The sequence below is a fragment of the Panthera onca genome, chromosome D2 (assembly GCF_046562875.1).
Source record: "Panthera onca isolate mPanOnc1 chromosome D2, mPanOnc1 haplotype 2, whole genome shotgun sequence".
In the NCBI taxonomy this organism is placed as follows: Eukaryota; Metazoa; Chordata; class Mammalia; order Carnivora; family Felidae; genus Panthera; species Panthera onca.
In genome coordinates this window covers 50,437,322-50,459,209 of record NC_138349.1, presented here as the reverse complement: position 1 = coordinate 50,459,209, position 21,888 = coordinate 50,437,322, and the positions used below count along the sequence as shown (strand labels likewise).

The following is a 21,888-nucleotide window of genomic DNA, read 5'->3' as shown; positions in this document are numbered from 1 at the left end:
AGCCCACACCAATCCATTCCACAGATGACTGCTGACAGTGAACGAGGAGTATACCTTGGGGTTTTAGCCAAGGTCTGCTCAAGGTCTTTGGTACAAAGGATGGCCAGGCTGAACACACACCAGCAGAGAAGAGACTTGACATTGGCTTCTTAAATTGACCCATTAGAGCTAAAAATCATGAAGCTTTTTTTTCCACACCCATTTTTAAATTGCACCTTCAACATGGGTGGCCATTGTAAAGCACATGAACACATACACACAAATTACCCCTTTTGTTGTCCCTCCTCCACACACACACAAACACATGCTACTGATCATTTTTTAAGGGTACTGGAACATAAGGAGCTCTGAAAACCTGATTCCCGGATTACTTTGTAGCTCTTTTCCCCTCTGGAAGCAGCTGCGTCCCTTGGTTATCTAGACCCAATAGAGGTGGTCTGAACAATGTACATTTGCACCCAAGGGTCATCTGTTTCTCTTGCTCTGTTAACTTCCTGGTTCCACGGCTGCCATTGTCAGATCATTGAAGTGCTCCTTGAGCAACCACAAATGCTTCTGGGATTCCTGTTAGCCCTAGAATAACACGTTTCCTTCTTGAAAACCCTAAACTTTCCATTTGGCAACAGGACATCAGAATTCTGTTTCTCCTTGTGTTGTGGCTCTCTCCCTTCTTCCAGTTTCTTCCCATCATTTTTTTCCTCTCATCTAGAATATTTTTTCAACTTTGCTGAGATGAAGTCCAGCCAGACAGTCAAAAAAAAAAAAAAAATGACAGAAATGTCATAACAGAAAAAAACAGGCTTTTTCTTCCCTAAAAATGAGTTGATATAAGGAATGACAACTCGAGATAAAAATATTCACTACTTTTTTTGGCCTCTTTTCATATTATTCTGCATCTGCTAGGCGGCTTGAAAGCATATCATATGAAAAGCTCTATTATCTTCCCCAGAAATGACCTTTGGGACCCACCCAATGGCAGTCAATGGTAATATCATGCTAACTCACCTCACAGGAGGAAGGAATGAAATACTAACACAACACTAACACAGTACATGCCTTATTTAAATACTGTAGTTCTGGTTCATCTATCAGAGCTGCTTTACTGGGATACATGTATTATGATCACACTCGAGTTTATTAATAAAGTTCCTATTTCTGTGTAGGTTTGACAAACATATCTATTCAGGATCTGCACATTCTTCCATTTTTCATAGCTGGCCAGCTTGACATACAAGAAGGAAAGTGACAGGTCCTTCAGTATTTCTTTCAAATCCGAAACCAATTCAAAGGACAGAAGGCACATATCCCACCAAAGGACAGAAGGCTTAAAAAGATTAGATAAACAATTGAAGAGAGTCCTTTGTGTTAGAGCAACACTCTGGAGTCAGGCTAGGGTATCTCCTTTCCTTGGCCTTCCTGGGACATCTTAGCACATGTTTAGCCTGAATACATATGCCTACTTTTTTAAATTTCTATCTATTGGCCTGACATTTGTCTTTTTCAAGCTTTCACAGATAGTCTGAGGCACCTTTTGAGGGATATGCTATCTCGAAGAGTCAAAAACAGAGCTTACATTCGCCGAGGTTCATTCACCAGGATTGAAGGAGGCAGAATCCGGAGGACAGAAGCTTCTGTGTGTTTCATTCCTAATTTCTCCCACTAGGGGGCAGAACCATACAACAAATCTTTTCAGAAGCGTGGCCTAGAAAACGCGGTCCTGCTACAATGAGGGACTGGAGAGAGTCTCTGAGGGCCAAGAGAATAGACATTTGGGGCAGGTCACTGTAGGGAAAAAACGTGTGACACCTGGGTTTCCCTCAGATCCCCTCGTGCTTGCACTGGATCCCTCCTCTCCACCAGACTAGAAGCGCTTTTACTAAGGGAGTAGGGTGGGTAGTAAGCAAAGGCTATTGCTCAAAATGAACAAAAACCAAAAATAGGAATGAGAAGTCCTGAGACAACGTGCACTTTGCTCCAAATGCAAGAACATTGGAAAAGGGATTTCTGTCCCAGTTTGCAAATTCAAGTTAAGTGTTTTAAGTCGCCTAAGATACTCACCCGCCACATCATGGATATTTATTGGTGAATCTGCTGTAACCTGTTTAGTGTTGTCAGCCGATGTCAGGACATACATAGTCTTTGTAAGGATGCTGGACAATAGATGTGGTAAGTGGGAAAACAGTCTAGTATGACTGTTTCCTATAGAGAAGAATTTCTGTGTCCCAAGCAGAGAGATAATATTGCAGCCTAGACCAGTTTTTAAAGGGCAAGTCACTGTGGCCAAAGATAACTGTTCTCGAGGAGGAGGAGGAGAAGGAGGAGGAGGAGGAGGGGAGGGGGAGGAGGGGAGGGGGAGGAGGGGGAGGAAAGGAGAGGAGAAGGCCCTACTGGACACTGAGGATGTGTCTACATAGCAAGAATCTGCCAAACATGATCAGCTGCTAACGTTTTAAGGGGGAAATTCACTCCCCAGCTAGAGACAGCCTTCATCTGGCAGGCTTCACTCATCTGTTATCTTCCCATCCCTGGAAACATCTGGGTTTACAAGCCCGGGTTTATAGACTTGCCCTTCCCACAGCAGGGGAAAGATACGTCACTCACAGTCTAAACACCAAGCCCCGTACAGCAACTAACGCGTGTACTTGTTTTAAGGTCTGTGGAATGAATGAATGAGGATGATAACAGCAGTAACAATGGTGGCATTTAATGGAGTCTCTTCACTAGAACCGAGATTCAGGGAAGGTGAGTGAGGTGTGCAGGGAGCAAGCACCTGGAGGGGCTAGGGCTGGACCGGGAGTACCTAGCAGGAATGAAAAGCGCGGGCTCTTAGATCACAAAGACCCGAGTTCGAATCCTTGCTGAAGTCACACAGCAAAGGAGACAGCTCACCTCTCAGAGCTCCAGGGTTTCTTATCTAGGGCTGTTGAGAGGATCAAATGAGACAGGCAGATAAAGAGCAAAGTCCAACACCTGCTGCACAATACTAGGTAGCTCCAGAAATAACAGCAATAGCATGGGCAGAAATAGGATGTTACTTTATTACTATTACATTTCTTACTGATTTCAGAGGAAAGTTCATGCCCAGTTTATCAAAACCGATCAGTAGGGACCATGTGCAAAACACTGTGGCAAACAGTTAGTGGAATGTAAAGGAATACATAACATAGCTGTTATTCTAGAGTAGGGATCACATCACAGACTTTCAATAAAGAGCCAAATAGTGAAGATTTTAGGCTTTGGGGACCCTAGATCTCTGGCTCACTGCCCAAGATAAGATGTAAATAAGTGGGTGTGGCTATGTCCTAATAAAACTTTAGGAAAACAGGCAATGGGCCAGCTTTGCCAGTTTCTGATCAGTTCATCAGCCAGGACATGGACTTATAAAAATACTTTATACATGACTTATAAAAAATATAGTCAACTTTGGAAGGGAGGCCATGAATGATTCAGATGATGGCAGTTTCAGAAGGGGCGAGATCGTAACTGGCTGCGTTCAGGTGAGCACAGGGGACGGATGAGCATCAGTTGCTAGTCAGGGGGTGGGGTCTACCAGAGTCATGGAGTTGGGGCATATCTGCAGCGGGGATTGGGGTGGCTGGTGAGTAAGCTGCTTGGTGACCACAGGGAAGAAATTCACCGAGAGAGGTAGAAAGGGAGGCCGCATGAGAACATGAAAGGCAAAGACTGTGAGATTGAGTTTTGACAAAAAGGACGAATTTGTTCTGCCCCTGGTCTGGCCGTGGAAAAGTTCTGCAATCCACCCAGGAAATAATAAATGAGTGGTACCCTCTGTGAGATGGGTTGCTAAATTCTTATCTGGCCTTAAAGACAGAAGTTGAATTTAGCAGTTGTTACTTGAGAGCAAAGTGTCGTCAAACTGGTACTTGATTTTTATTTCTGGTAATACAATGTGGCTCATGAAAAATGGAGCTTTGCTCACCACCTGTCATCTGCCCTTACTTTTGCCAGCAGGCCCGGGTCCAGGCTGGGGCATCTAGGTGTCTCCAGGTAGGATGACTGGGAAAGAGTGTTTGTTAGAATAAATTATCCTGGGGGTGGAGAGGAGTCAGGCTCTATCATTCTCCAGAAAAGGGAGCTGAGAGGCTCTGTCCTGCAGGGAGGGAGGAGGTCTGGCAATGGCGTCTCAGAGCTGCTTCCCAGTGTCCACTTTCTCCCTACCTGGTTTGCCAGCCAAGTCAATCCATCACGGCCCTATCTCATCGAGAAGAATCAAGGCATCTATTTTCTCAAGATGATGCAAAGGTAAATATACGTCCAGTCCTAGAGATTTAGGTTGCTTGAGAAGGCTGTTCCAATAATACCCCAGATGAAGTACAGCCATCTGGAGAGGTTTTGGCATCTATGAAAACCTACTGCTGAATTTGTTCCTTGAAGACATTCGTTTTGAGATGTTATTTCCAATTTGGCATATAACAGAGCTGTACACGTCAATGAGGATTTAGAATCCCTGCTACCTACAGAGGGCATCTTATTTAAAGCATGCCCTGACAAAGCAATATCAAGGGAATACAGTCGGAAATCTCTTACAGAGGAATAATTTCTCTAGAAGCAGTTTCAGCCAGAGCAGCTACCAGAGCAGCAATTAGCTCCCTGAAACACATCTAAACTTTCTGCGTGCCACTTTGCTGGGGCTGCCTTCCTTCAGAGCCCAGTCAAAGGGACGGAACTCAGTGAGTTCATTGCTCTTGCCACACAATAGCAATCCAGTCCCAATGCTTTTCCCAAGGCGCATGGCACCACTTAATAGCCCTCTCCACCCCAAAATAGCTCAGGCAAACAGTACAGCCCATAATCTCTAACCTGACACTATTTCAAGATGGACCAATGGTGGTAACATAGATTGTTTTTATTTATTTGGCTACTTGTATAGAATAAACCAAGAGGTTCAGAAAAAGGGGGCTGGTGAAAAGGGGAAAAGGTGTATTTAAGGCCAAAACCAAAAGTAGTTTGGAGGCTACTAAGTTATAGAAATTGTATTAACTCAGTTTAAAAAAAAAAAAAAACGGATTGGGTTATTTTTCTTCTAAATTTCCTTTCTTACCTAGGAGTACCAAAGAACTTTCTGTTTAGGGGGCTTTTCACCTTTTCTTAGGGGACTGGAATGAGGAGGAAGCTGCACTCAGTATTTGCTCTGATTAGACAGGGCTGTTAGATTAATTTTTTGTAAGTGAAACTATAATGGCGAGTTAATTTTATAGCTTGAAAGCTAGCGTAATAGACCACTGAGGAACATAAACCTTGGAGGTAGAGTGCCTGGGTCCAAAGCCTGGCTCTGCCACTTACCTACTATATGACTCTTGGCAAGTTACAGAACCTCTCTAGGCCTTGGTTTCCCCATCTGGAAAATGGGGCTAAAAATGATCCTTATTTCATAGTGGTATTTGGAAGACTACCTGGGATAATTACAAATTGTACCTGTACATGTACAAACACACACATAAATACACACATGTAAAGATGTAAGATGTGAACAGATCCAACACTACTCTAGTTATGGAAGCACCTTCTCTTTTAGAGCACATACTTCTCTCTCTTTCTCCATCTCCAAAGACATCTGGCCCCCAAAAGGGAAGCCACACTTTTCTTTTATTGTTATTATTTTAAATTAAACCACTAACTACAGGGAAGGGTTTACATAGAAGGCTTTGGGTTTTAGAGCATCTGTGTCCAACTGCCTCAGGTCACCTCTGGTGGTTCTCAAAGACCCTTCCTTCTAGACCCTGGGCAATGGGACCAGGAGAGCCCTTGGGGTGGTGGGGGGAAGAATGGGGAGTTTATGGTCATAGCGGCTGACTCAAGTCAAGTTATTAGATGTCAAACACCTTGTGGGAATGCGAAGTGAGCCTATCCTTACCTCTGACTAACTGCCAAGTAGCCACTGACTTTGAGCCAATTTATCTCCCCTCCTCCAGCCTACTTAATCTCACTCTGATCCAGCAAAGTCCAAGACAGTCCTGTAGGGGGCACCAGAGACCTTTCCTTTCAGAGCCCAGAAGGCCATTTCAAAATGCAGCAGTAGAGTCCTGGGGAAGAAGCTGGAGCTGGAGCCAGGCCCAGAGCCTCTTTTGTGTAGTTGTTGCCTACTGAGGCCTTAAATAATGTAATCTGGATAGGGTGGTGGGGAGTCTCACTTCGATTGTGTACATCTGTACATCGGTCCTCTCATTAAAAATCACTTCAGTAAACATTTGTTAAGATTCCACAGTTTACAAGGGTGTCCCAGACATACAAAAAGTAAAAATTCATGGTACGTTCTATCACAAGACACAGTCTAAAAAAAAATTGTTAATGTTTATTTACTTCTGAAGGAGAGAGAGCGAGACAGAGCACGAGCAGAGGAGGGGTAGAGAGAGACAGAGACACAGAATCGAAAGCAGGCTCCAGGCTCTGAGCTGTCGGCACAGAGTCCAGTGCGGGGCTAAAAGTCACGAATGGTGAGATCACGACCTGACCTGAGCTGAATTCGGATGCTCAACCGACTGAGCCACCGAGGCACCTCTCTCACAAGACACATTCTAGAACAGTGTGGTCAGGTGGAATTCTTGTGATGATGGCAATGTGCTGTATTTGTGCTGTCCAACACCACAGCCACTAACCACACGGTGCTAGCGAATGCTTGAAATGTAGCTAGTATGAATGAGAAACAGAGCTTTGAGATTTTATTTAATTTTGATTAGTCTACATTTAAGTAGCCCAATGTTGTTAGTGGTTACCTTACTGGACATTTCAGTCCAGACTAGAAAGCCTGGCTACTTCAAATATGGTCCCCAGACTAGAAACACCAGCCTCACCTGGAAACATGTAGAAAGGCAGAATATCTGGTCCCACCCAAACTTCCCAAATCAGAAACTGCATTCTAAGACTTCCCAGTGTTTCACATGCACATAAAGACTAGGAAGCACTCTTAGGGAGAAATTAACTCAACGTTCACAATTAGAAGATGTATATACATGGTTCTCAACCTTATTGCATTTTTGATGCAATGGAGAACATTAAAAAATGCTGAACCTGGGTCATATCCCCCAAACCAGAGACTCTGATCTAATTGATTGGAGGTTTGGTCTGAACATCATGAGTTTTGAAAACCTTCTGGGGGATTCTTGTGGACAGCCAAATGTATAAGCATCCCAGAATAGCCTAGGACAGTGGTTCTCAAAATTGGGTGAATATCAGGGTGGCCAGGAAGGTGTGCAAAACAAAGATCGTCAGATTAAACTCTGGGAGTTTTTGATTCATTGGGTCTGTGCTGGGTCCTGAGAATCTGCATATCTAACAAATTTTCAGGTGGTGCTGATGTTGCTGGTATTGGAACCACACCTTGAGGACCACTGGACTAGTAATTTTAAAAGCATGGGCTCAGAAATCAGATTGAACTGGGCTGAGTCCTGGATCCACACTTACTACCTGAGAAAGTTACGTAACTCGCAAACCTAGTTCTCTAAATTGTAAAATCAGACTATAGTATTTACTCATTGGGCTACTGTGAACATTAATTCAGATAATGTATATGAGATGCTGAGCCCAGTGTCTGTCTTTAATAAGCAAGTAATTGTTCATTATTATCATCCTTGAAAGAAAACACACTCATTCATTCATTCATTCATTCATTCATTCAACAAGCACAAATTATGTGCCAGGCACTGTTCCAGGCACCAGGACACAGCAAAAAAACAGGACGGTCAATGTTCCTGCACAAAGGTGTCATGGAACTTGTATTCTAACTGATAATATAACACAGATGATAATACTGTTTTTATAGCACTAATTGTAAGAGCAAAAGAGAAAAACGTCAGGGAATTCATTCCAACTGGAAAAATGGGAAGGCTTTACATGGGTGGTGAAGTTAGGGCTGTGCCTTAACAGGGAGAGGGATGCCAGCCAGTGAGATGGGGCAGAAACTCACTCTGCCCTCAGCAGAGGGAACACACAGCAGGGTAGATGCAATTAGCAGCTTGGTGGACCCCTGGCGGGAATTGTAAAGGGCAGGGGAGGCTGGGAGTCAAGTCTGTGTGCCTGGGGCTGCCCACAAGGGGCTGCCTCTACTTTCTGGCCAAATCATATTCGGGGTTTTATGGTTTTGTTTTGTTTTGTTTTGTTTTAAGTTTCAATACACTGAAAATTCCTGATGTCAGGAAACAGAAACCAGGCAAAGGCTTTCACCATTGAGTACTTTTACCAAATGCAGAGGCCAGTCAACAGAAGGCTAGATATGAACCGCACCTCACTTTACCGGTTGTGGGATTCTTCAAGCAAGGGAGTGGCCCTGGGGCCAGACACCCTATGATGTAGAGGGCAATGCAAAGCCTCCTAAGACTGCAGCTGTGCCCTGAGAGAATAACGAGAGGAAAGGTGACTCCACACGCTGCTTTCCCTGGGAACACATTATAACTTGTCGCCTCATCTGGCATTCTAAAATTCTGGTTTCTCTCCATTCTTTAAAGTAAGCTCCAGAAAAAGCAAGAAAGCATGAATTCTAAGGAAAGGAAGCTTTTAAGCAGGGGGCATGTAGACCTAACATGTTCCCCTCAATTGCTGCAGCCACGTGGGAAGCCCCCCCCACCACCAGAGCAAATGTTTAAGAATAATGAATAGTAGGCATATCGGCTTAGTAATTCACCAGGTCCCAAGAAAAGAAGAAGAAGAAGAAGAAAAACACTACGTGGAAGTGAGGAGAGGGGGGAAGTTCTCAGGCTCCAAGCAAGATTTCCCCAAAGGTCTCCTCCCATAACAGGGTAGAAACATATGACAAGGCAAGGGCATGGAGGGCCCAGAATGCCTACTAGGTCTTTTGGACTCCAAAAACTGTGCAGCCCTGGCTCCATGATTTGGGGCAAGATACTTAACTTCTCTGAACCTCAGTTTCCTCTTCAGCAAAATAGGAGTATTAATAATAATACCGCTTTTGATGGGCAGAATAATGCCCACCCCTCCCCCAAAAAAACATTCATGGTAATCCTCAGAATCTGGGCATATGGTAATTTACATGGCAAAAGGTAATCACAGTAGCAGACAAATTAAGGTTAGTAACCCGCTGACCTTAATATGGGGTAAGTATCTTGGATTATCCATGTAGGACCCCAGTATAATCACAAGGGTCCTTAGAAGTAGGAGCAGGAGACAGGAGAGAGACAGTCTGAGGAAGGTGATGACAGATGGCAAGATCAGTGAGACGTGGTAAGAGGACTCAACCCAGGGCTGCTGGCTTTGAAGATGGAGGAAGGGGCCCCAAGCCAAGGAGTGTGGGTGGTCTGCGAAAGATGGAAAAGGCAAGGTAAGAGAACATTCCTCTGAGCTTCCAGAAGGGAGCACAGCCCTGAAGACTCTTGTCCCTTAGTCCAGAGAGACCCAAGCTGACTTCTAATCTACATACCTGTAAGAAATAAACTTGTGTTGGGGCACCTGGGTGGCTCAGTCGGTTAAGCATCCGACTTTTGGCTCAGGTCATGATCTCACAATTCACGAGTTCGAGCCCCGCATTGGGCTCTGTGCTGACAGAGCTTGGAGCCTGCTTCGGATTCTCCCTCTCTCTTTGCCCCTCACCCACTCATGCCCGTTCGCTCTCTCTCTCTGTGTCTCTCTCTCAAAAATAAATAATAAAGCATTAAAAAAAAAAAGAAAGAAACTTGTGTTAAGCCACCGCCATTTGTGGCGCTCACTTGTTACTGCAGCAAGAGGAAACAAACACATCCATCTTGCAGGGCTGTGGGGCTGTGGGGCTGATTGATGCCTGGTGCAGGGAAGGGTGCTTTCTTCTCTAGGACGGCATTATCATTGGTGGGCACCTGCTATCCTCTGCACAGGGTAGGCTGGTCTCCTCTCCCCTTCGAAGCGGGCCACTGCTCCCCAGTTTCACCCACCACGGCAAGCCGGGCTGAGCTGGTGCCTTGCAGAAGCCTCCTCGCGTTCCTCCACCCACATAAGCTCTTTCTCCTGTGAACTCCCACGGCCCTTACAGCCTGTACCTGACAATTTGGGACTTAATTATACAGCGGGCAGTGTTACCTGCTGTTGCTGCATGCGTGTTTATTTTGGTTCTAAAACTAGATTGAAACCTCAGTCTCAAACAGGAACTACGTTTTGTCCTTTTGTTGTTGTTTTTAAGGATCTGACCTTTTTTTTTGTTTTTTTTTTTTAAATCCTGTTTTTATCACCTTTTGACACAAAAAAGGTACTGCCTGGGCATATATTTATAAGCAGATATCTTAAATCATTTTAATTGCCTTGTGGCTGGGCACTAACTCATTTTTCTATTTTTTATCAGTTCTCTATTTTCTAGCAGTGTTTTCCAGAGGTGCTGAAGTCTAACATGGGTTAGAGGAACAGGTACGTTTATAGTTGACAGTTTTTCCACCCTGGGTTCAAGGCCTGGGGCTCCTTACCATCCCCTGATTTCATTAATCAGAGAAGAGGGGCAATGTTGGAGATCATAGTAAAACATAGTAAAACAGGGTGGCCAGACATGGTCCCCTCATCTCAGTGCTGAATACACAGTAATCACTCAATAAAAGCTAGCGAGATGAGTGGCCAGTGAGTGCATCATTATTTTTTCTCTCCTCTCTCCTTTTAACCACACAAAATGACCCTCAATGAAACCACATAAATAAATACACAAAGGAGGCACAGTCTGTTGACCTACCTTGGGGATACAGTTCCCCCCAAAATGAGACAGACAGAAGAGCTCTCCTCAGCATGTTATTCTAGTCTCAAAATAAAATACATCTCTCATTTCAAGGTACATTTATTTTAGTGAGGTAGGATAAGGATTTGGTGAGAGAAACAAAAATGAATAAGCTGGTGTGTGTGGGAACAGGAATTAAAATAAGCAGAGACTTGCCGCCTGCCAACGTGGATGTCCTCACATCCCGCTGCCTTATTTTTGGTTCCATTCTGGTTTGTTTTCTTTCTTGGTGCTTTAAAATATGATAGGTAGGTTAGAAAGAGAAGCCTGGGATCATCGTGAACCCCGTCCTAGGTACATGGTATTTTACTTACACTGCCTCACAAAATCCCCTCTGCACCCCTGTGAGGTGAGTACTGCCCATTCATTGGACAGGTAGAAAACTGAGTTTAAGACAGGTAAAACAACCTTGCTTAAGGTGACGCATTGGCCAAGCCAAGATGTGAATTGAGGTGGTAGCCCAGAGCTTGGCTCTGACCCACTCTGCTCTATTGACAGCATGTGTGGAAGCCTCTAGTCTCTCCCTCTCTCTCAGGTGGAACAGATCTGGTCCCCAAGGTGCTAAGGTACCTTGGGACTCGGGAGACACCAGACAAGCTCTATGTGTTCCCCAGGTCCTAGTGACAACTCTAGAAACTGAAGGTGGGCAAGGACGAGTGGGATGGGGATGAGGAGTCATGAGGACGTGTGTTCTTAAATAAGAGCTCTTCCCCTCCCTGCCTGCCCGAAGTGAATCTTTCTCAGTAAGGAGAGATGGAGAAGTGCCAACAGAAATTAGCCAAATCAGCTCAGTCACCCCAACCCAGTCCTCAAAACCCCCAATCTTTCAAGGCTAAGGACAGAGGCAGAAGAACAGCATGAATACAGACATAAAATCAGATCAAATCTGGGCAAATCACCCCTTCCCCCTCTTCCAAAGCTACACAACCTGGGACAAGAGCTTTCGTCGCTGAATCGGTTTCCTTATCTGCAAAATGGGGAAAGTAACTCCCAGCTCACAGGACTTTTCTGAGAATTAAGTGAGTTCATATATGTAAGGGGCTGATCAGAGTTCCCAGCACATGGTAGAACTGGAATTAGCTGTTATTATCAATACACCATCAAATGCACTAAGATAATACATACATAAAGTAAACCAATACAATACTATACAATATGCAACCATACATTATGATAAGAAGTCAAATGTGGTGTGCATTTTGCTCTGGCAAAGGTAAGGATGGGGGTCATAGCCCTTGTTCTGTTTTGCACCCACATGACTCCAGCTATAGCGCAGCCCCCTGTGTTATAGAGCTCAGCAGGTGTGTGCAGGAGAAATAGAACAGACTGCACTTTTCCTCAGCTTATGCCAAACCTCAACCAGTAAAGGCAGCACCTTTTCGTTTTCCAGGAGGAAGGTAGCACTTCCTGAAATGCCCCCCGTTTAATGGGATTATTCCTTCTACTGTATAAGCCATATCTCATGGGAATGTTCATTTTATATTTGGCAGCTCATCAGCACAATAATTGTTTCACGATGTAATAACCCATGTATTAAATCAGACACGGAAACCTCCTTGAAATATTATTCTACTGAATTCTCTTCCATAACAGGAAGACCAGTGGTGGAGCTCACCCAAGGGGCTGAGAACCACAAGCATTTCATTAAGGATGCCTTCTCCTACAAGGGGGGAAAGGTTATTTGTTGTTGGTATTTTTATTATGATTTTATAGCCCAAAAGTTTGTTGGTCTGTTTTCAGTTGCAACACACTTATGCTTCCTAACGCACTGTATAATTTGCCTATTTACTAGGCTCATTTTTTTCCTGTTCTTCCCTCACTGCAACATTATGGGGTAGGATGCTATTTTATTCACTGTTGTTTCCAAATCATCTGGAAAAGTGCCTGGCACATAGTAGGTATTAATAAATACTGTTCGATTGAAGCACATTTTAAAGGTTTAATTTTTGAAGAGAAACCACAGCAGATGCAAAAGTATATCTCATTTCTCTTCTTTTTTCTTTTTCTTCCCCTTTTCCTGTTCACTCTGGTGGATTTTTCACTAGATGAGAACACCAAGCCAAAAATCAGGATTAAATCATTCCCAAGAAGGCATGAATTTTTAAAACATCCAAGTTCTCCTGACACAAAGATGCTTTTAGTCTCACAAGGAGACTTGGCTCTATACCCTTACCCTGGGGTGAGATCTGCTCGCTGCACAGGATGGTGTCTCCACCAGTCATGAAGGACTATCCTCAATCACCTAGGACCACAAGGGACCAAGAGAGAATGGAGCTTGACATAAAATTCCAACTCATGAAGTGTGGGGACTAGATGATAATTTAAGTCCAAACCTCCCATTTTTCAGAAGGGAAAACTGAGGGTCCAGAAGCAAAGTGGTTGCTCCAGTGTACAGAGTAATTAAGAGAAGAGAAGAGAAGAGAAGAGAAGAGAAGAGAAGAGAAGAGAAGGCAGGAAGAGAAGGCAGATTCCTTTCCCTCCTCCCTCCCTCCCTCTCTCTCTCCTTCTCTCTCCCTTCCTCTCTTCTTTCCTCTTCCCCTTCCTTCTTTCTCTGTCTGTCTGGAGTTTTTCAGGGTCTGTGCACGCTCACGGGTACATGGGTACATGCGTGTACGTGTGTGCACACATGCGTGTGTATACTCTTTGCAACAGGATGGACTAGGATGAACCATGGTTAGCAACCCATATGTAATTTTGACTCAGGAATGTTGATGGTTTGATTTCACCAATTTCCCAGTCCTTCCCAACAACCTAGATGCCAAATTTCCCATGAACAATGCAAGAATCCTAGAGACATTCTGAGCTGAAAGTACCTGAGAAATCATCTAACCTAACCTTTATTTTACAGATTATAAACAGCAGGCTGAGTGAAAGAAAAGTGAGCTCCCCAGGTCACAAAGCCAGTTAACAGTCAAGCTGAGGTAGCTGGGACCCTCAGTACCAGAGCATATTCAGGTTACTTCTCAGATTTGTGAGTGGCTCTGATGGTTTCATCATGCTGGCTAGAAAACCCAATCTAAGCAAGCAGGTCTCAAATCAAGGATGATGACTTTTCCATTGAGTGAATGAATACAATTCTAATGTGAAAATCCGTCCAAAATAGAATCCTTATGGGATATACACACGTAGATACACACAGATATGTGTGTATGTGATTATTGCATACATCATATACAAAGGGTGCTTCTTTTTTTAAATACTTGATATGAGGCACATAATAAATTCACAGTGCTAGCAAGGACATCAAAAACATACTGCTAGTGGAAGCATATCTTGACACAACATTTCTGAAAAGTGAACCATCAATTTCTGTACAAACTAAAATATATGCATGCTTTGATTCAGCAATTACTCTTCCAGGAACCTAGAACCATCTAGAGAAATAAAATTGCACAGATGTGTGGATGAGGGTGTGTATTAAAACATTGTTTACAGTGCAAAAAGAAAATAATCAGGTGGTCCATCATTAGGGCTGTGTCCAAATGAACTGCAATACAACAATTTGTAGAATTCTGTGTAACTCTAATAAAATGAATTATTACAGAGCTGAAGGGATGTCCATCATTTATTTGTTAGTGAGAAAACCAAATTCCAGTGCAATGTCATGGACACACATATTTGTACAAAGACCACCTCCTCTACAACATATATATGTACACATCCATGTTTGTAGCAATGGGGCATGAAGGAAAGATATGGAAGTCTATGAACACTGAGCATCCCAGGGAGAAGGCAGTGAGAACGGGGAAGACATGATTGATATTTCCTTTATACATCTTTAAATGTTTATACTGAATGTAATATACATAAAACCTTGGTTTGCGAGCATAATTCATTCCAGAAACACACTTGTAATCCAAAGCATTTGTATATCAAAGCAAATTTCAAGAACCGTTGGTTCAGTTGTGACATTGAGTGTCATTCAGTGTGACATTCAGCCTCACATACGACTCATATTGCAAGGCATAGCTCGTTTATCAAGTTAAAATTTCTTAGAAATGTTTGCTTGTCTTGCGGAACACTCGCAGAACAGGTTACTTGCAATCCAAGGTTTTATTTCTATTACTTTGAAAAAAAATTGAGGTAACACCAAAAATTTCTAAAAATACAGATTGGACGCACAAATAGTCCTGTGAACCCTGTTTCAGCCTCCCTTTCCCCCGGTAGACCTACGGCAGCAGGAACATTCTGAGAGAATTATTCAGTGCAACAAAGAGAAGCTCAAAGCTGTCTCTCTATGCCTCTGGCTGCCATGACCATCCTCGAGCTAACTACTTCTCCTGCCAAACTGTCTTGCTCGTAATGCAGGAAGTCACCTGCCAGGGACAGACAGGAAGTGACATGTTGAGCAGATACGGGAAGTAAGATGTGAACACAGCACCAGCAAAAGCCTCTCCTTTAGCACGGGAGGGGAGCTCCACCTCCTTCAAGGAGACAGTGGCTCGAGATGCCTTCCTGTACGCTGTCCCACAGAGGAACTCTTAGCTCTAGATAAACCAGGCAGGAACCACTCGTCATAAAACCGAGAAGCAGACAGAAGCTAACTTCGGCAGGCAGGCCTTCTGGGGCACCTGAATCAGTTACTCGGAAAGTTGGCCTCGTACCAGGCTCTTCTGTGTCCAGTTCTAACGGCAGGCTGAATGAAAATGACAGAAGCACGAGGCAGAGGTCCTGGCTGTGACAGTGTGACGCCTAGGCTTCCACAATGAGAAAACTGCCTTACCTGAAGCACTCACTGCGTGAATCCTCCTGGGCTAGTGCTCTGAAGAGAACTGTCCTCACTAACCCCCCAAACTCCAAGAGTTGTGCACATTCACACAAAACTTTCTTTCCGTGGGGACAGACCAGGCCTCTGATCCACCACAGTTCGGGAACCAGTAAGAAGAAAGGAGGAGAGACTGACTTACCAAGCCAACTTCTGTTTAAGTACACAGACACAAACACTGGGGGAACCGTGAAGAAATCTACCACAGAGTTCACTTCCAGCCAGAACCACAGCTTATCGTTGGCTGCAATAAACTGGGGAAAGAGAAAAGGAGACAAAAAAATGAGAAGCATGATGCTGGCATTCTAACTATGTTCTTTTGCCAAAGGCTATGTTTTGGTTTTTCATGGGGGCCTGGAGGGAGATGTTATGTCCTTCTCATATCTATACCAATCGCAGGCTGTTTCTGTCTTAGAATCTGGATATACAGCCTTTTCTGGAGAGTGACTGTAGACTATGTTAACCTTGGAGAAATACCCAGCAATCTATTTTCCTATGGTTTTCAATAGTGTCATCGGAAAGTTTGAGTGGTCTCATCTTCGTTAGACTCCAATGTAAATATAACTGTAAATAAGGCACATACGTATGCATCCACTCACGCATGCACGTGTGCACACACATGCACACACAATCTCTGTGATACACACTCTATGCAGCCACCCCCGCCCCCGGCCATCGCCGTAAACAGGCTCCAGTATAAATGCCCAAGTCCCAAATTCGGCCAATCTACCCCCTTGATTCAGTCCTCACACCTGTTCTCTTAGGATTCAGTTAAGCGAACCCTGATAAACATAATTTTAAGAGAAGTTTTTTTTGTTCCTATTTAAGGCAACAATGCATTCGTATTTAGAGAGATGAGAAACAGTAGGCCAGCAAAGGCAAAATAGTTATTTCAATCCCTGTTTCTCCTCCTTGGAACAAGATTTTAACATGTACTTCAGAAAATGCTGAGTTGAGGAAAGGTCTCTTGTCAGAGACTGAAAATCACAGTGCAGGTCTGTTGTCTCCTCTGGAAACACTGGGCTTCATCTCTGCAAGAACAGATGCTGGTGAAGGATGGTCCCTGGGTCCAAGATGCCCCATTATGATACCGGGTGGCACGGATCAGACTTACCCTCAAGCCAAAGTAGAGAAGGAAGAACACGTTGAAAGCCATGTCGATCTGTAATGTGAAATCTTTGTAGAAATTCTGGCAGGATTCTATTGGGCTATTAGACAGGAAGAAGAAAAAGCAAGAGGTAAATGAAAAGCATCATCAAGTCTTCCACAATACTGTGTAGCAGTGGTGCTCGGGGTAGAGGACAAAATGAATATTCGTTAACTAAAACATTTGGTCTTTCTACCCTCTGTGATAATCAAGCAAGCATTGCCAAGGGGTCTTTTCATTCAACCATTCAGTCTTTTGTTCTTTTGTTTTTGCAATTATATATATATATATATATTACTTTTTACCATCATTCAACAGGTGAGCTAAGAATCTAAAAAGGATCATGCAGACACCTTGGAGGAAGGACAAGCAAGAGAGACCATCAAATTCCTTAATTTCATATTAACCCTTAAAGAACTGACTTCTTTCTTTAAGAGGACACGTACCAAAGCTAAAAATAGTCCCTCACACCCTCAAGCACACTGGAAGTGGAGCCCATTTTCAGTGAAACACAGTGGCTATGTTTCAGACCTCTTTAATGCCATCAGTTGATTAATAATAAAGGACCCAGGAGCATCTCAGGAAAGCTGTGGAAGAGAGGATCCTGGTTGATGTTCTGGCTAGACTAAGTATGGACTTTAAGTGCAGCACTCGGATCTGGAGAAAGAAGCATTGCCTAACCGGTAAAGTTCAAGACCCTTAAACCAAAATGTTGAAGCAGTACTCTAAGGGTTAATTTCTTTTCTTTTCTTTTCTTTTTTTTTTTTTTGGCATGCAAGTTAATTGGCTTTGTGTGTGTCAAGCAGCCAACGCGAACCCCCAGCACACTCTACTTTGTTCAAGAGTACACAGTTTAAAACGGTACTACTATACAAACTGGTACATGGCTTCCATGTGCTTTCCGCATCAAACTGATCAGAGGATCAGTGTGTGAAAAGTCCCAAGTTTGGGGCTGAGTGGGAAGCAGGAAAGCCTCATAAGTATCTCAAAGCTGTAAATGAAAATTCATAGTATACTCTTACCAGTAAGCAAATGGTAACACTCAGGCCAGGAATATAAAGAAAGTGAGGGGAGGGAAAGGGGAGGAAGGATGGGGAGAAGCAAAATACATTCCCTGGATGGGAAGCAACATGGACCTCCGGGCCAGAAGAGGGCCCCCTTGAGAAGTGCAGGATGTTGGATTTCTGAGTACCACCATTTTGGAAATCACTGTAGGCAATACCAGTTAGTATAGTTGTACTTCTGCAAGGGCAATGCTTGGTTGTTCAACAGGCATTATGGGAATGCACAGTGGGTCAGTCTATGGGACTCTCCAATCATATTACATGCACTGGATTTATCCATTCTTCATCTCTATTACAAGTCAAACATGCCCTTGGTCATCTCCCAAATCACAAATAGGCGGAAAAACCTCCAGACAAGCATTAAGAGTTATCTACACTTGCATTTACCAACTACGCAGACTGAACAAAGAGCAAACACTGAAAAACAGTTCTTTTACGAAGGAAATGACAACTCCTAGGTTTTCACTAAGGTGGGGAAGTGGGAGGGGAGACAGCATGGAGTTTGCTTAGTCCAATGCTGAAAGGAGGCAGAGCACAAAAAGCCAAACCATTGCTATTTGCCTCCTCCCTTACACAGGTATTAATTTAAATGAAAAAAAAAATCCAGGCCTAGAGTTAGTAAGTGACATTTCTGCAATTCCCAAGCCATGACGGTGTTTTGTTTCATTTCAAAAACAAGACCCATAAGGTTCAAAGGTGTCAGAGTTCTTAGCTACTCTAGTTGTAGTGAAAAGAAGTACATGAACTAGGTTGACCAGAAATCCACTGTAGATTGCAAGGGATAAAGAGACAATGCATCTCTGTGCTACATAAGCCACTGGTATGATATGCTACTGAAGAATGAATGAGGTGTGTGTGTGTGTGTGTGTGTCTGTGTGTGTGTGTATAAGAGAGTGAGCAAGAGAATGAGGGTGGGCAGCTCCGTTTGTAAATACTGCACTTCAGCTTTTACTTGTACCAGTAGTGACTTAGCTGTGGAAATTCATATTCATCAAGATTAATAGTCATAGTCAAAGGGACAGAGAGAAACTCTTTGCTCCCAAGTCTATCATGGAAAACCCACTATCACTTCACCAAGGCCAAACAATAACCTTACAATTGCCTACACAATAGTTTTTGGTGGCTTATTTGGGGCTCCTGGGAATTTTCTAGCTCCTGTTAATGCCATGGCCTTTGTGGTTAATTTGGTAGTAACCTTAAAGTGTATCTAATAGGGAAAACATTTGCTAGGCTGTGGAAGAGAATGGGAGTGGGGGGAAAGATGTTAGCTCAATGCCATTGAGGATATTTTGGCTCAGTATAAATAGAAGCAGAACTATAAGGAATCAGACTAGACTGTAGCAACTTCTTTCCATTGATCCTTTCCTTCCTTGTCATTTCTGTTGTCCCCTCCTATATTGTCCATACCCAATGGCAACAATGAGAGGGCTTGATGCTAAAGGACACAGTGTTGAAAAATATACCTCAACAGCATTCCTAATTTACAGAAGACAATGTTGAAACCATATTAAACCTTTTCTTTTGTACTTCTTTCAAACATTCAGACCTGATTTAATCGTTGCTTCACATTGTTCCTTGAGTCCTAGACTTTGAGCTGCAGTAAGAAAAGGAGCAAATTATGCAGCTTTTTCTCTGGCTGGAACTCACCAATGATATGAGCATATTCTGCTAAGATGAAAGAGAAGCAGAAAACTCTGGGATAAAAGAGGGCCAGCCTCTGGGACCCCTGTAGGACCAGAGTGATCAGAAAGTCTGTTTTCTATCACTTTTAGCTCTTTCCTGCTTACATGAGAGCCCAAGGAGAAATGTCCTGCCTAGTTTTCTCAAGTGGCAGTAGAACCCTTTATCAGGATCCCTTCTGAGTTAAATCCTCCGAGTGCCCGCAGTCCACAAACTCCAACAATCAGAGACCACAGAGTGGAGATTCTAAAGCCCCATCATTTCATTCCCCAAATGGAAACAACCCATGGAGAAGTTCATTGATCTTATAAAAAGAAAATACATAATTCAACAATAAAAGGGTTGGCCATATCAATGAGGATTTATTTTCCTCCCAACGAGATTTTTATCTAAATGATTAATGCTCATTGTAGGATAGAAAATGAAACACAAACTCTTCTTCCTTCCTATGTAAAATAAGAGAGTTCCTCGTCTAGACACACAGAAGTTTCAAGAGCTAGAAAACAAATTGTTTTGTTTTTAACACAAAATAAACTCTGAATTACACACTTAAATTTGGATTGGCATTCTGATGAGGCATGACCACATCAGAATATGTTTTATGTGGATATATGTTGCCAATAGAAAAAACAAAGTGGAGTTTTAAGAACTTAAATAAGTATACTGGTTCTGATCGTGGTAGTAGAAAATGGACTTTCCCTAAATTATTCCTGGTTAACTAATGACTTACCAATTAGATGATACAAGGTAGTTGGTAAGCTGATGGACTCTTCATTTTTAGACTCCCACAGTCCATGGATCAAAGGTGATACTAAAACCTTAGGCAACCTTAGCATTTTGACCAGGACTCTGTGATTGGGACACCTTCAAAAGAATCTCAATAAAGACCTGCTTCTTTTATTTAAATGTTCAGTGTAGGATAGAGGTCTTATTTCCTCTTGACCATCAAATAAGGATATCTTCAGTATTTAGGTGTCTGTAGAGGAAACTGAGACTCAATGTGGCAAATAGATCTCTTTCTTCATCTATTTAACATTAAAATATCCAATGAAGACCCTTGAGCCAGAAGATCCAATAGTCCTTCCTAAAAACTGACTTACGTACATGTCTTTCCAAAAACAAAGTTTTCTGAGCCTCAGTGGCTCAGTTGGTTAAGTGTCTTACTCTTGGTTTCAGCTCAGGTCATGATCTCACAGTTGTGAGATCGAGCCCCACATCAGGGTCTGTGCTGAATGTGGAGCCGCTTTGGGATTCTCTCTCTCTTTCTTTCTCTCTCTCTCCCTCTGCCCCTCTCCTCTCCTCTCTCTCCAAAACAAAACAAAACAAAACAAAGAAACAAAGAAAAACACTTGTCTTTCCAAAGCATAGGGCAAACAATAGCTAGCCAGGTTTTCTTTCCAGGAGCAGGGACTCAGGACAAAAAAAAATCTCACTTCCAATGCTTATTCCTCTGGAAATCTGCATCATCTCCAAAAGGGTAGTGATTGCCCTCTCTTCTCAGCCTCTCAACTCCCCTGGTGTTTTCTGAAGTCTGTTTTCCTAACCTTGTGAAGGTATTTCTCCAGGACAGTGGTTCTCAAACTTTAGCAGGCACCTAGAAGGCTTATTAAAGCATTGGCAGGCCCCTTCCAGAGTTTCTGATTTAGTAGGGCTAGGATGGGCCCCTGGGAATTTGCATTTCTAACGGTTTCGCAGACACTGCTGCTTTTCTGGCGACCACATGTTGAGAGCCACTGTTCCAGAAGAACTTTCTTGCAACTACACACTAATTACAGGTGTCGCTGCTCGAGAAGATTCCCATTCAGACCTGAACAGAGGTGATTAAACATCTGAGCCCACCCCCGGATAACCAGCTGCATACCACTTAACTAATTGCTGAGATCAAGAGGTTGAACAGATATTTTCAGTTTCAGATGGGAACAAAAATTAAGACAATACAGAGAAGTAATTACAATACCACCATGCGAGCTTTACCAACGACATTCTAATTAACAGAGTGCCTGAAGAGCACATTTTTGTTTAAGATTAAAAGTTAAAATGATAAGGTATATATGGGGAGAGGTTATGGAGACCATCATTTATAAGAGATAACAAAATGTTAAGCAGTTTAGGGACAACAACAACAGCAGCAAATATCTGAGGTGATTTAATAAATAATCACATGAGAGGGAAGGGACTAACTGAGGAACAAAATAGCACTTTGTGAAATAATTTCCAACACTTAAACTCTCCTTGCTTTTGTGGCTAGTCCCTTTTTAAATTGGATGGAGCCTTCTCAATTCCCACCAGGATTATGGACCACCGGAGTGCCCACAGCACCGAAGACATGAATCAATACAGTAAGCTTAATGATTCCAGGCTCTTCTCCTAGTCTCACCTCTGCAATGTTGCCAGATTAATTTAATTAAAAGATGTCATTCATCTACCATCATGGCTGCCTCCAGCCTCTCGCATCAGCTCTAACCGTGGCTGTGAAGGACCTCTAAAACGCAACCTCACTACATGTCCCATTTTTGACCACATGCTCCAGGCC

At 43.1% G+C, this 21,888-nt stretch overlaps 1 protein-coding gene across 17 annotated transcripts in view; it reads right to left on the bottom strand.

The window, feature by feature from the left end:
- KCNMA1 (potassium calcium-activated channel subfamily M alpha 1) overlaps nucleotides 1–21,888 on the bottom strand; it is a 727,105-nt gene that overhangs the window by 282,130 nt on the left and 423,087 nt on the right. For all 17 annotated transcript variants that reach the window (XM_078434448.2, XM_081790521.1, XM_078434449.2 and 14 more), the window contains 2 exons: nucleotides 16,579–16,672; nucleotides 15,607–15,718 (listed from right to left, as the gene is read on the bottom strand). In XM_078434448.2, coding sequence (XP_078290574.1) covers nucleotides 15,607–15,718; nucleotides 16,579–16,672 — 206 coding nt within the window. The remainder of the gene's footprint in view (nucleotides 1–15,606; nucleotides 15,719–16,578; nucleotides 16,673–21,888) is intronic.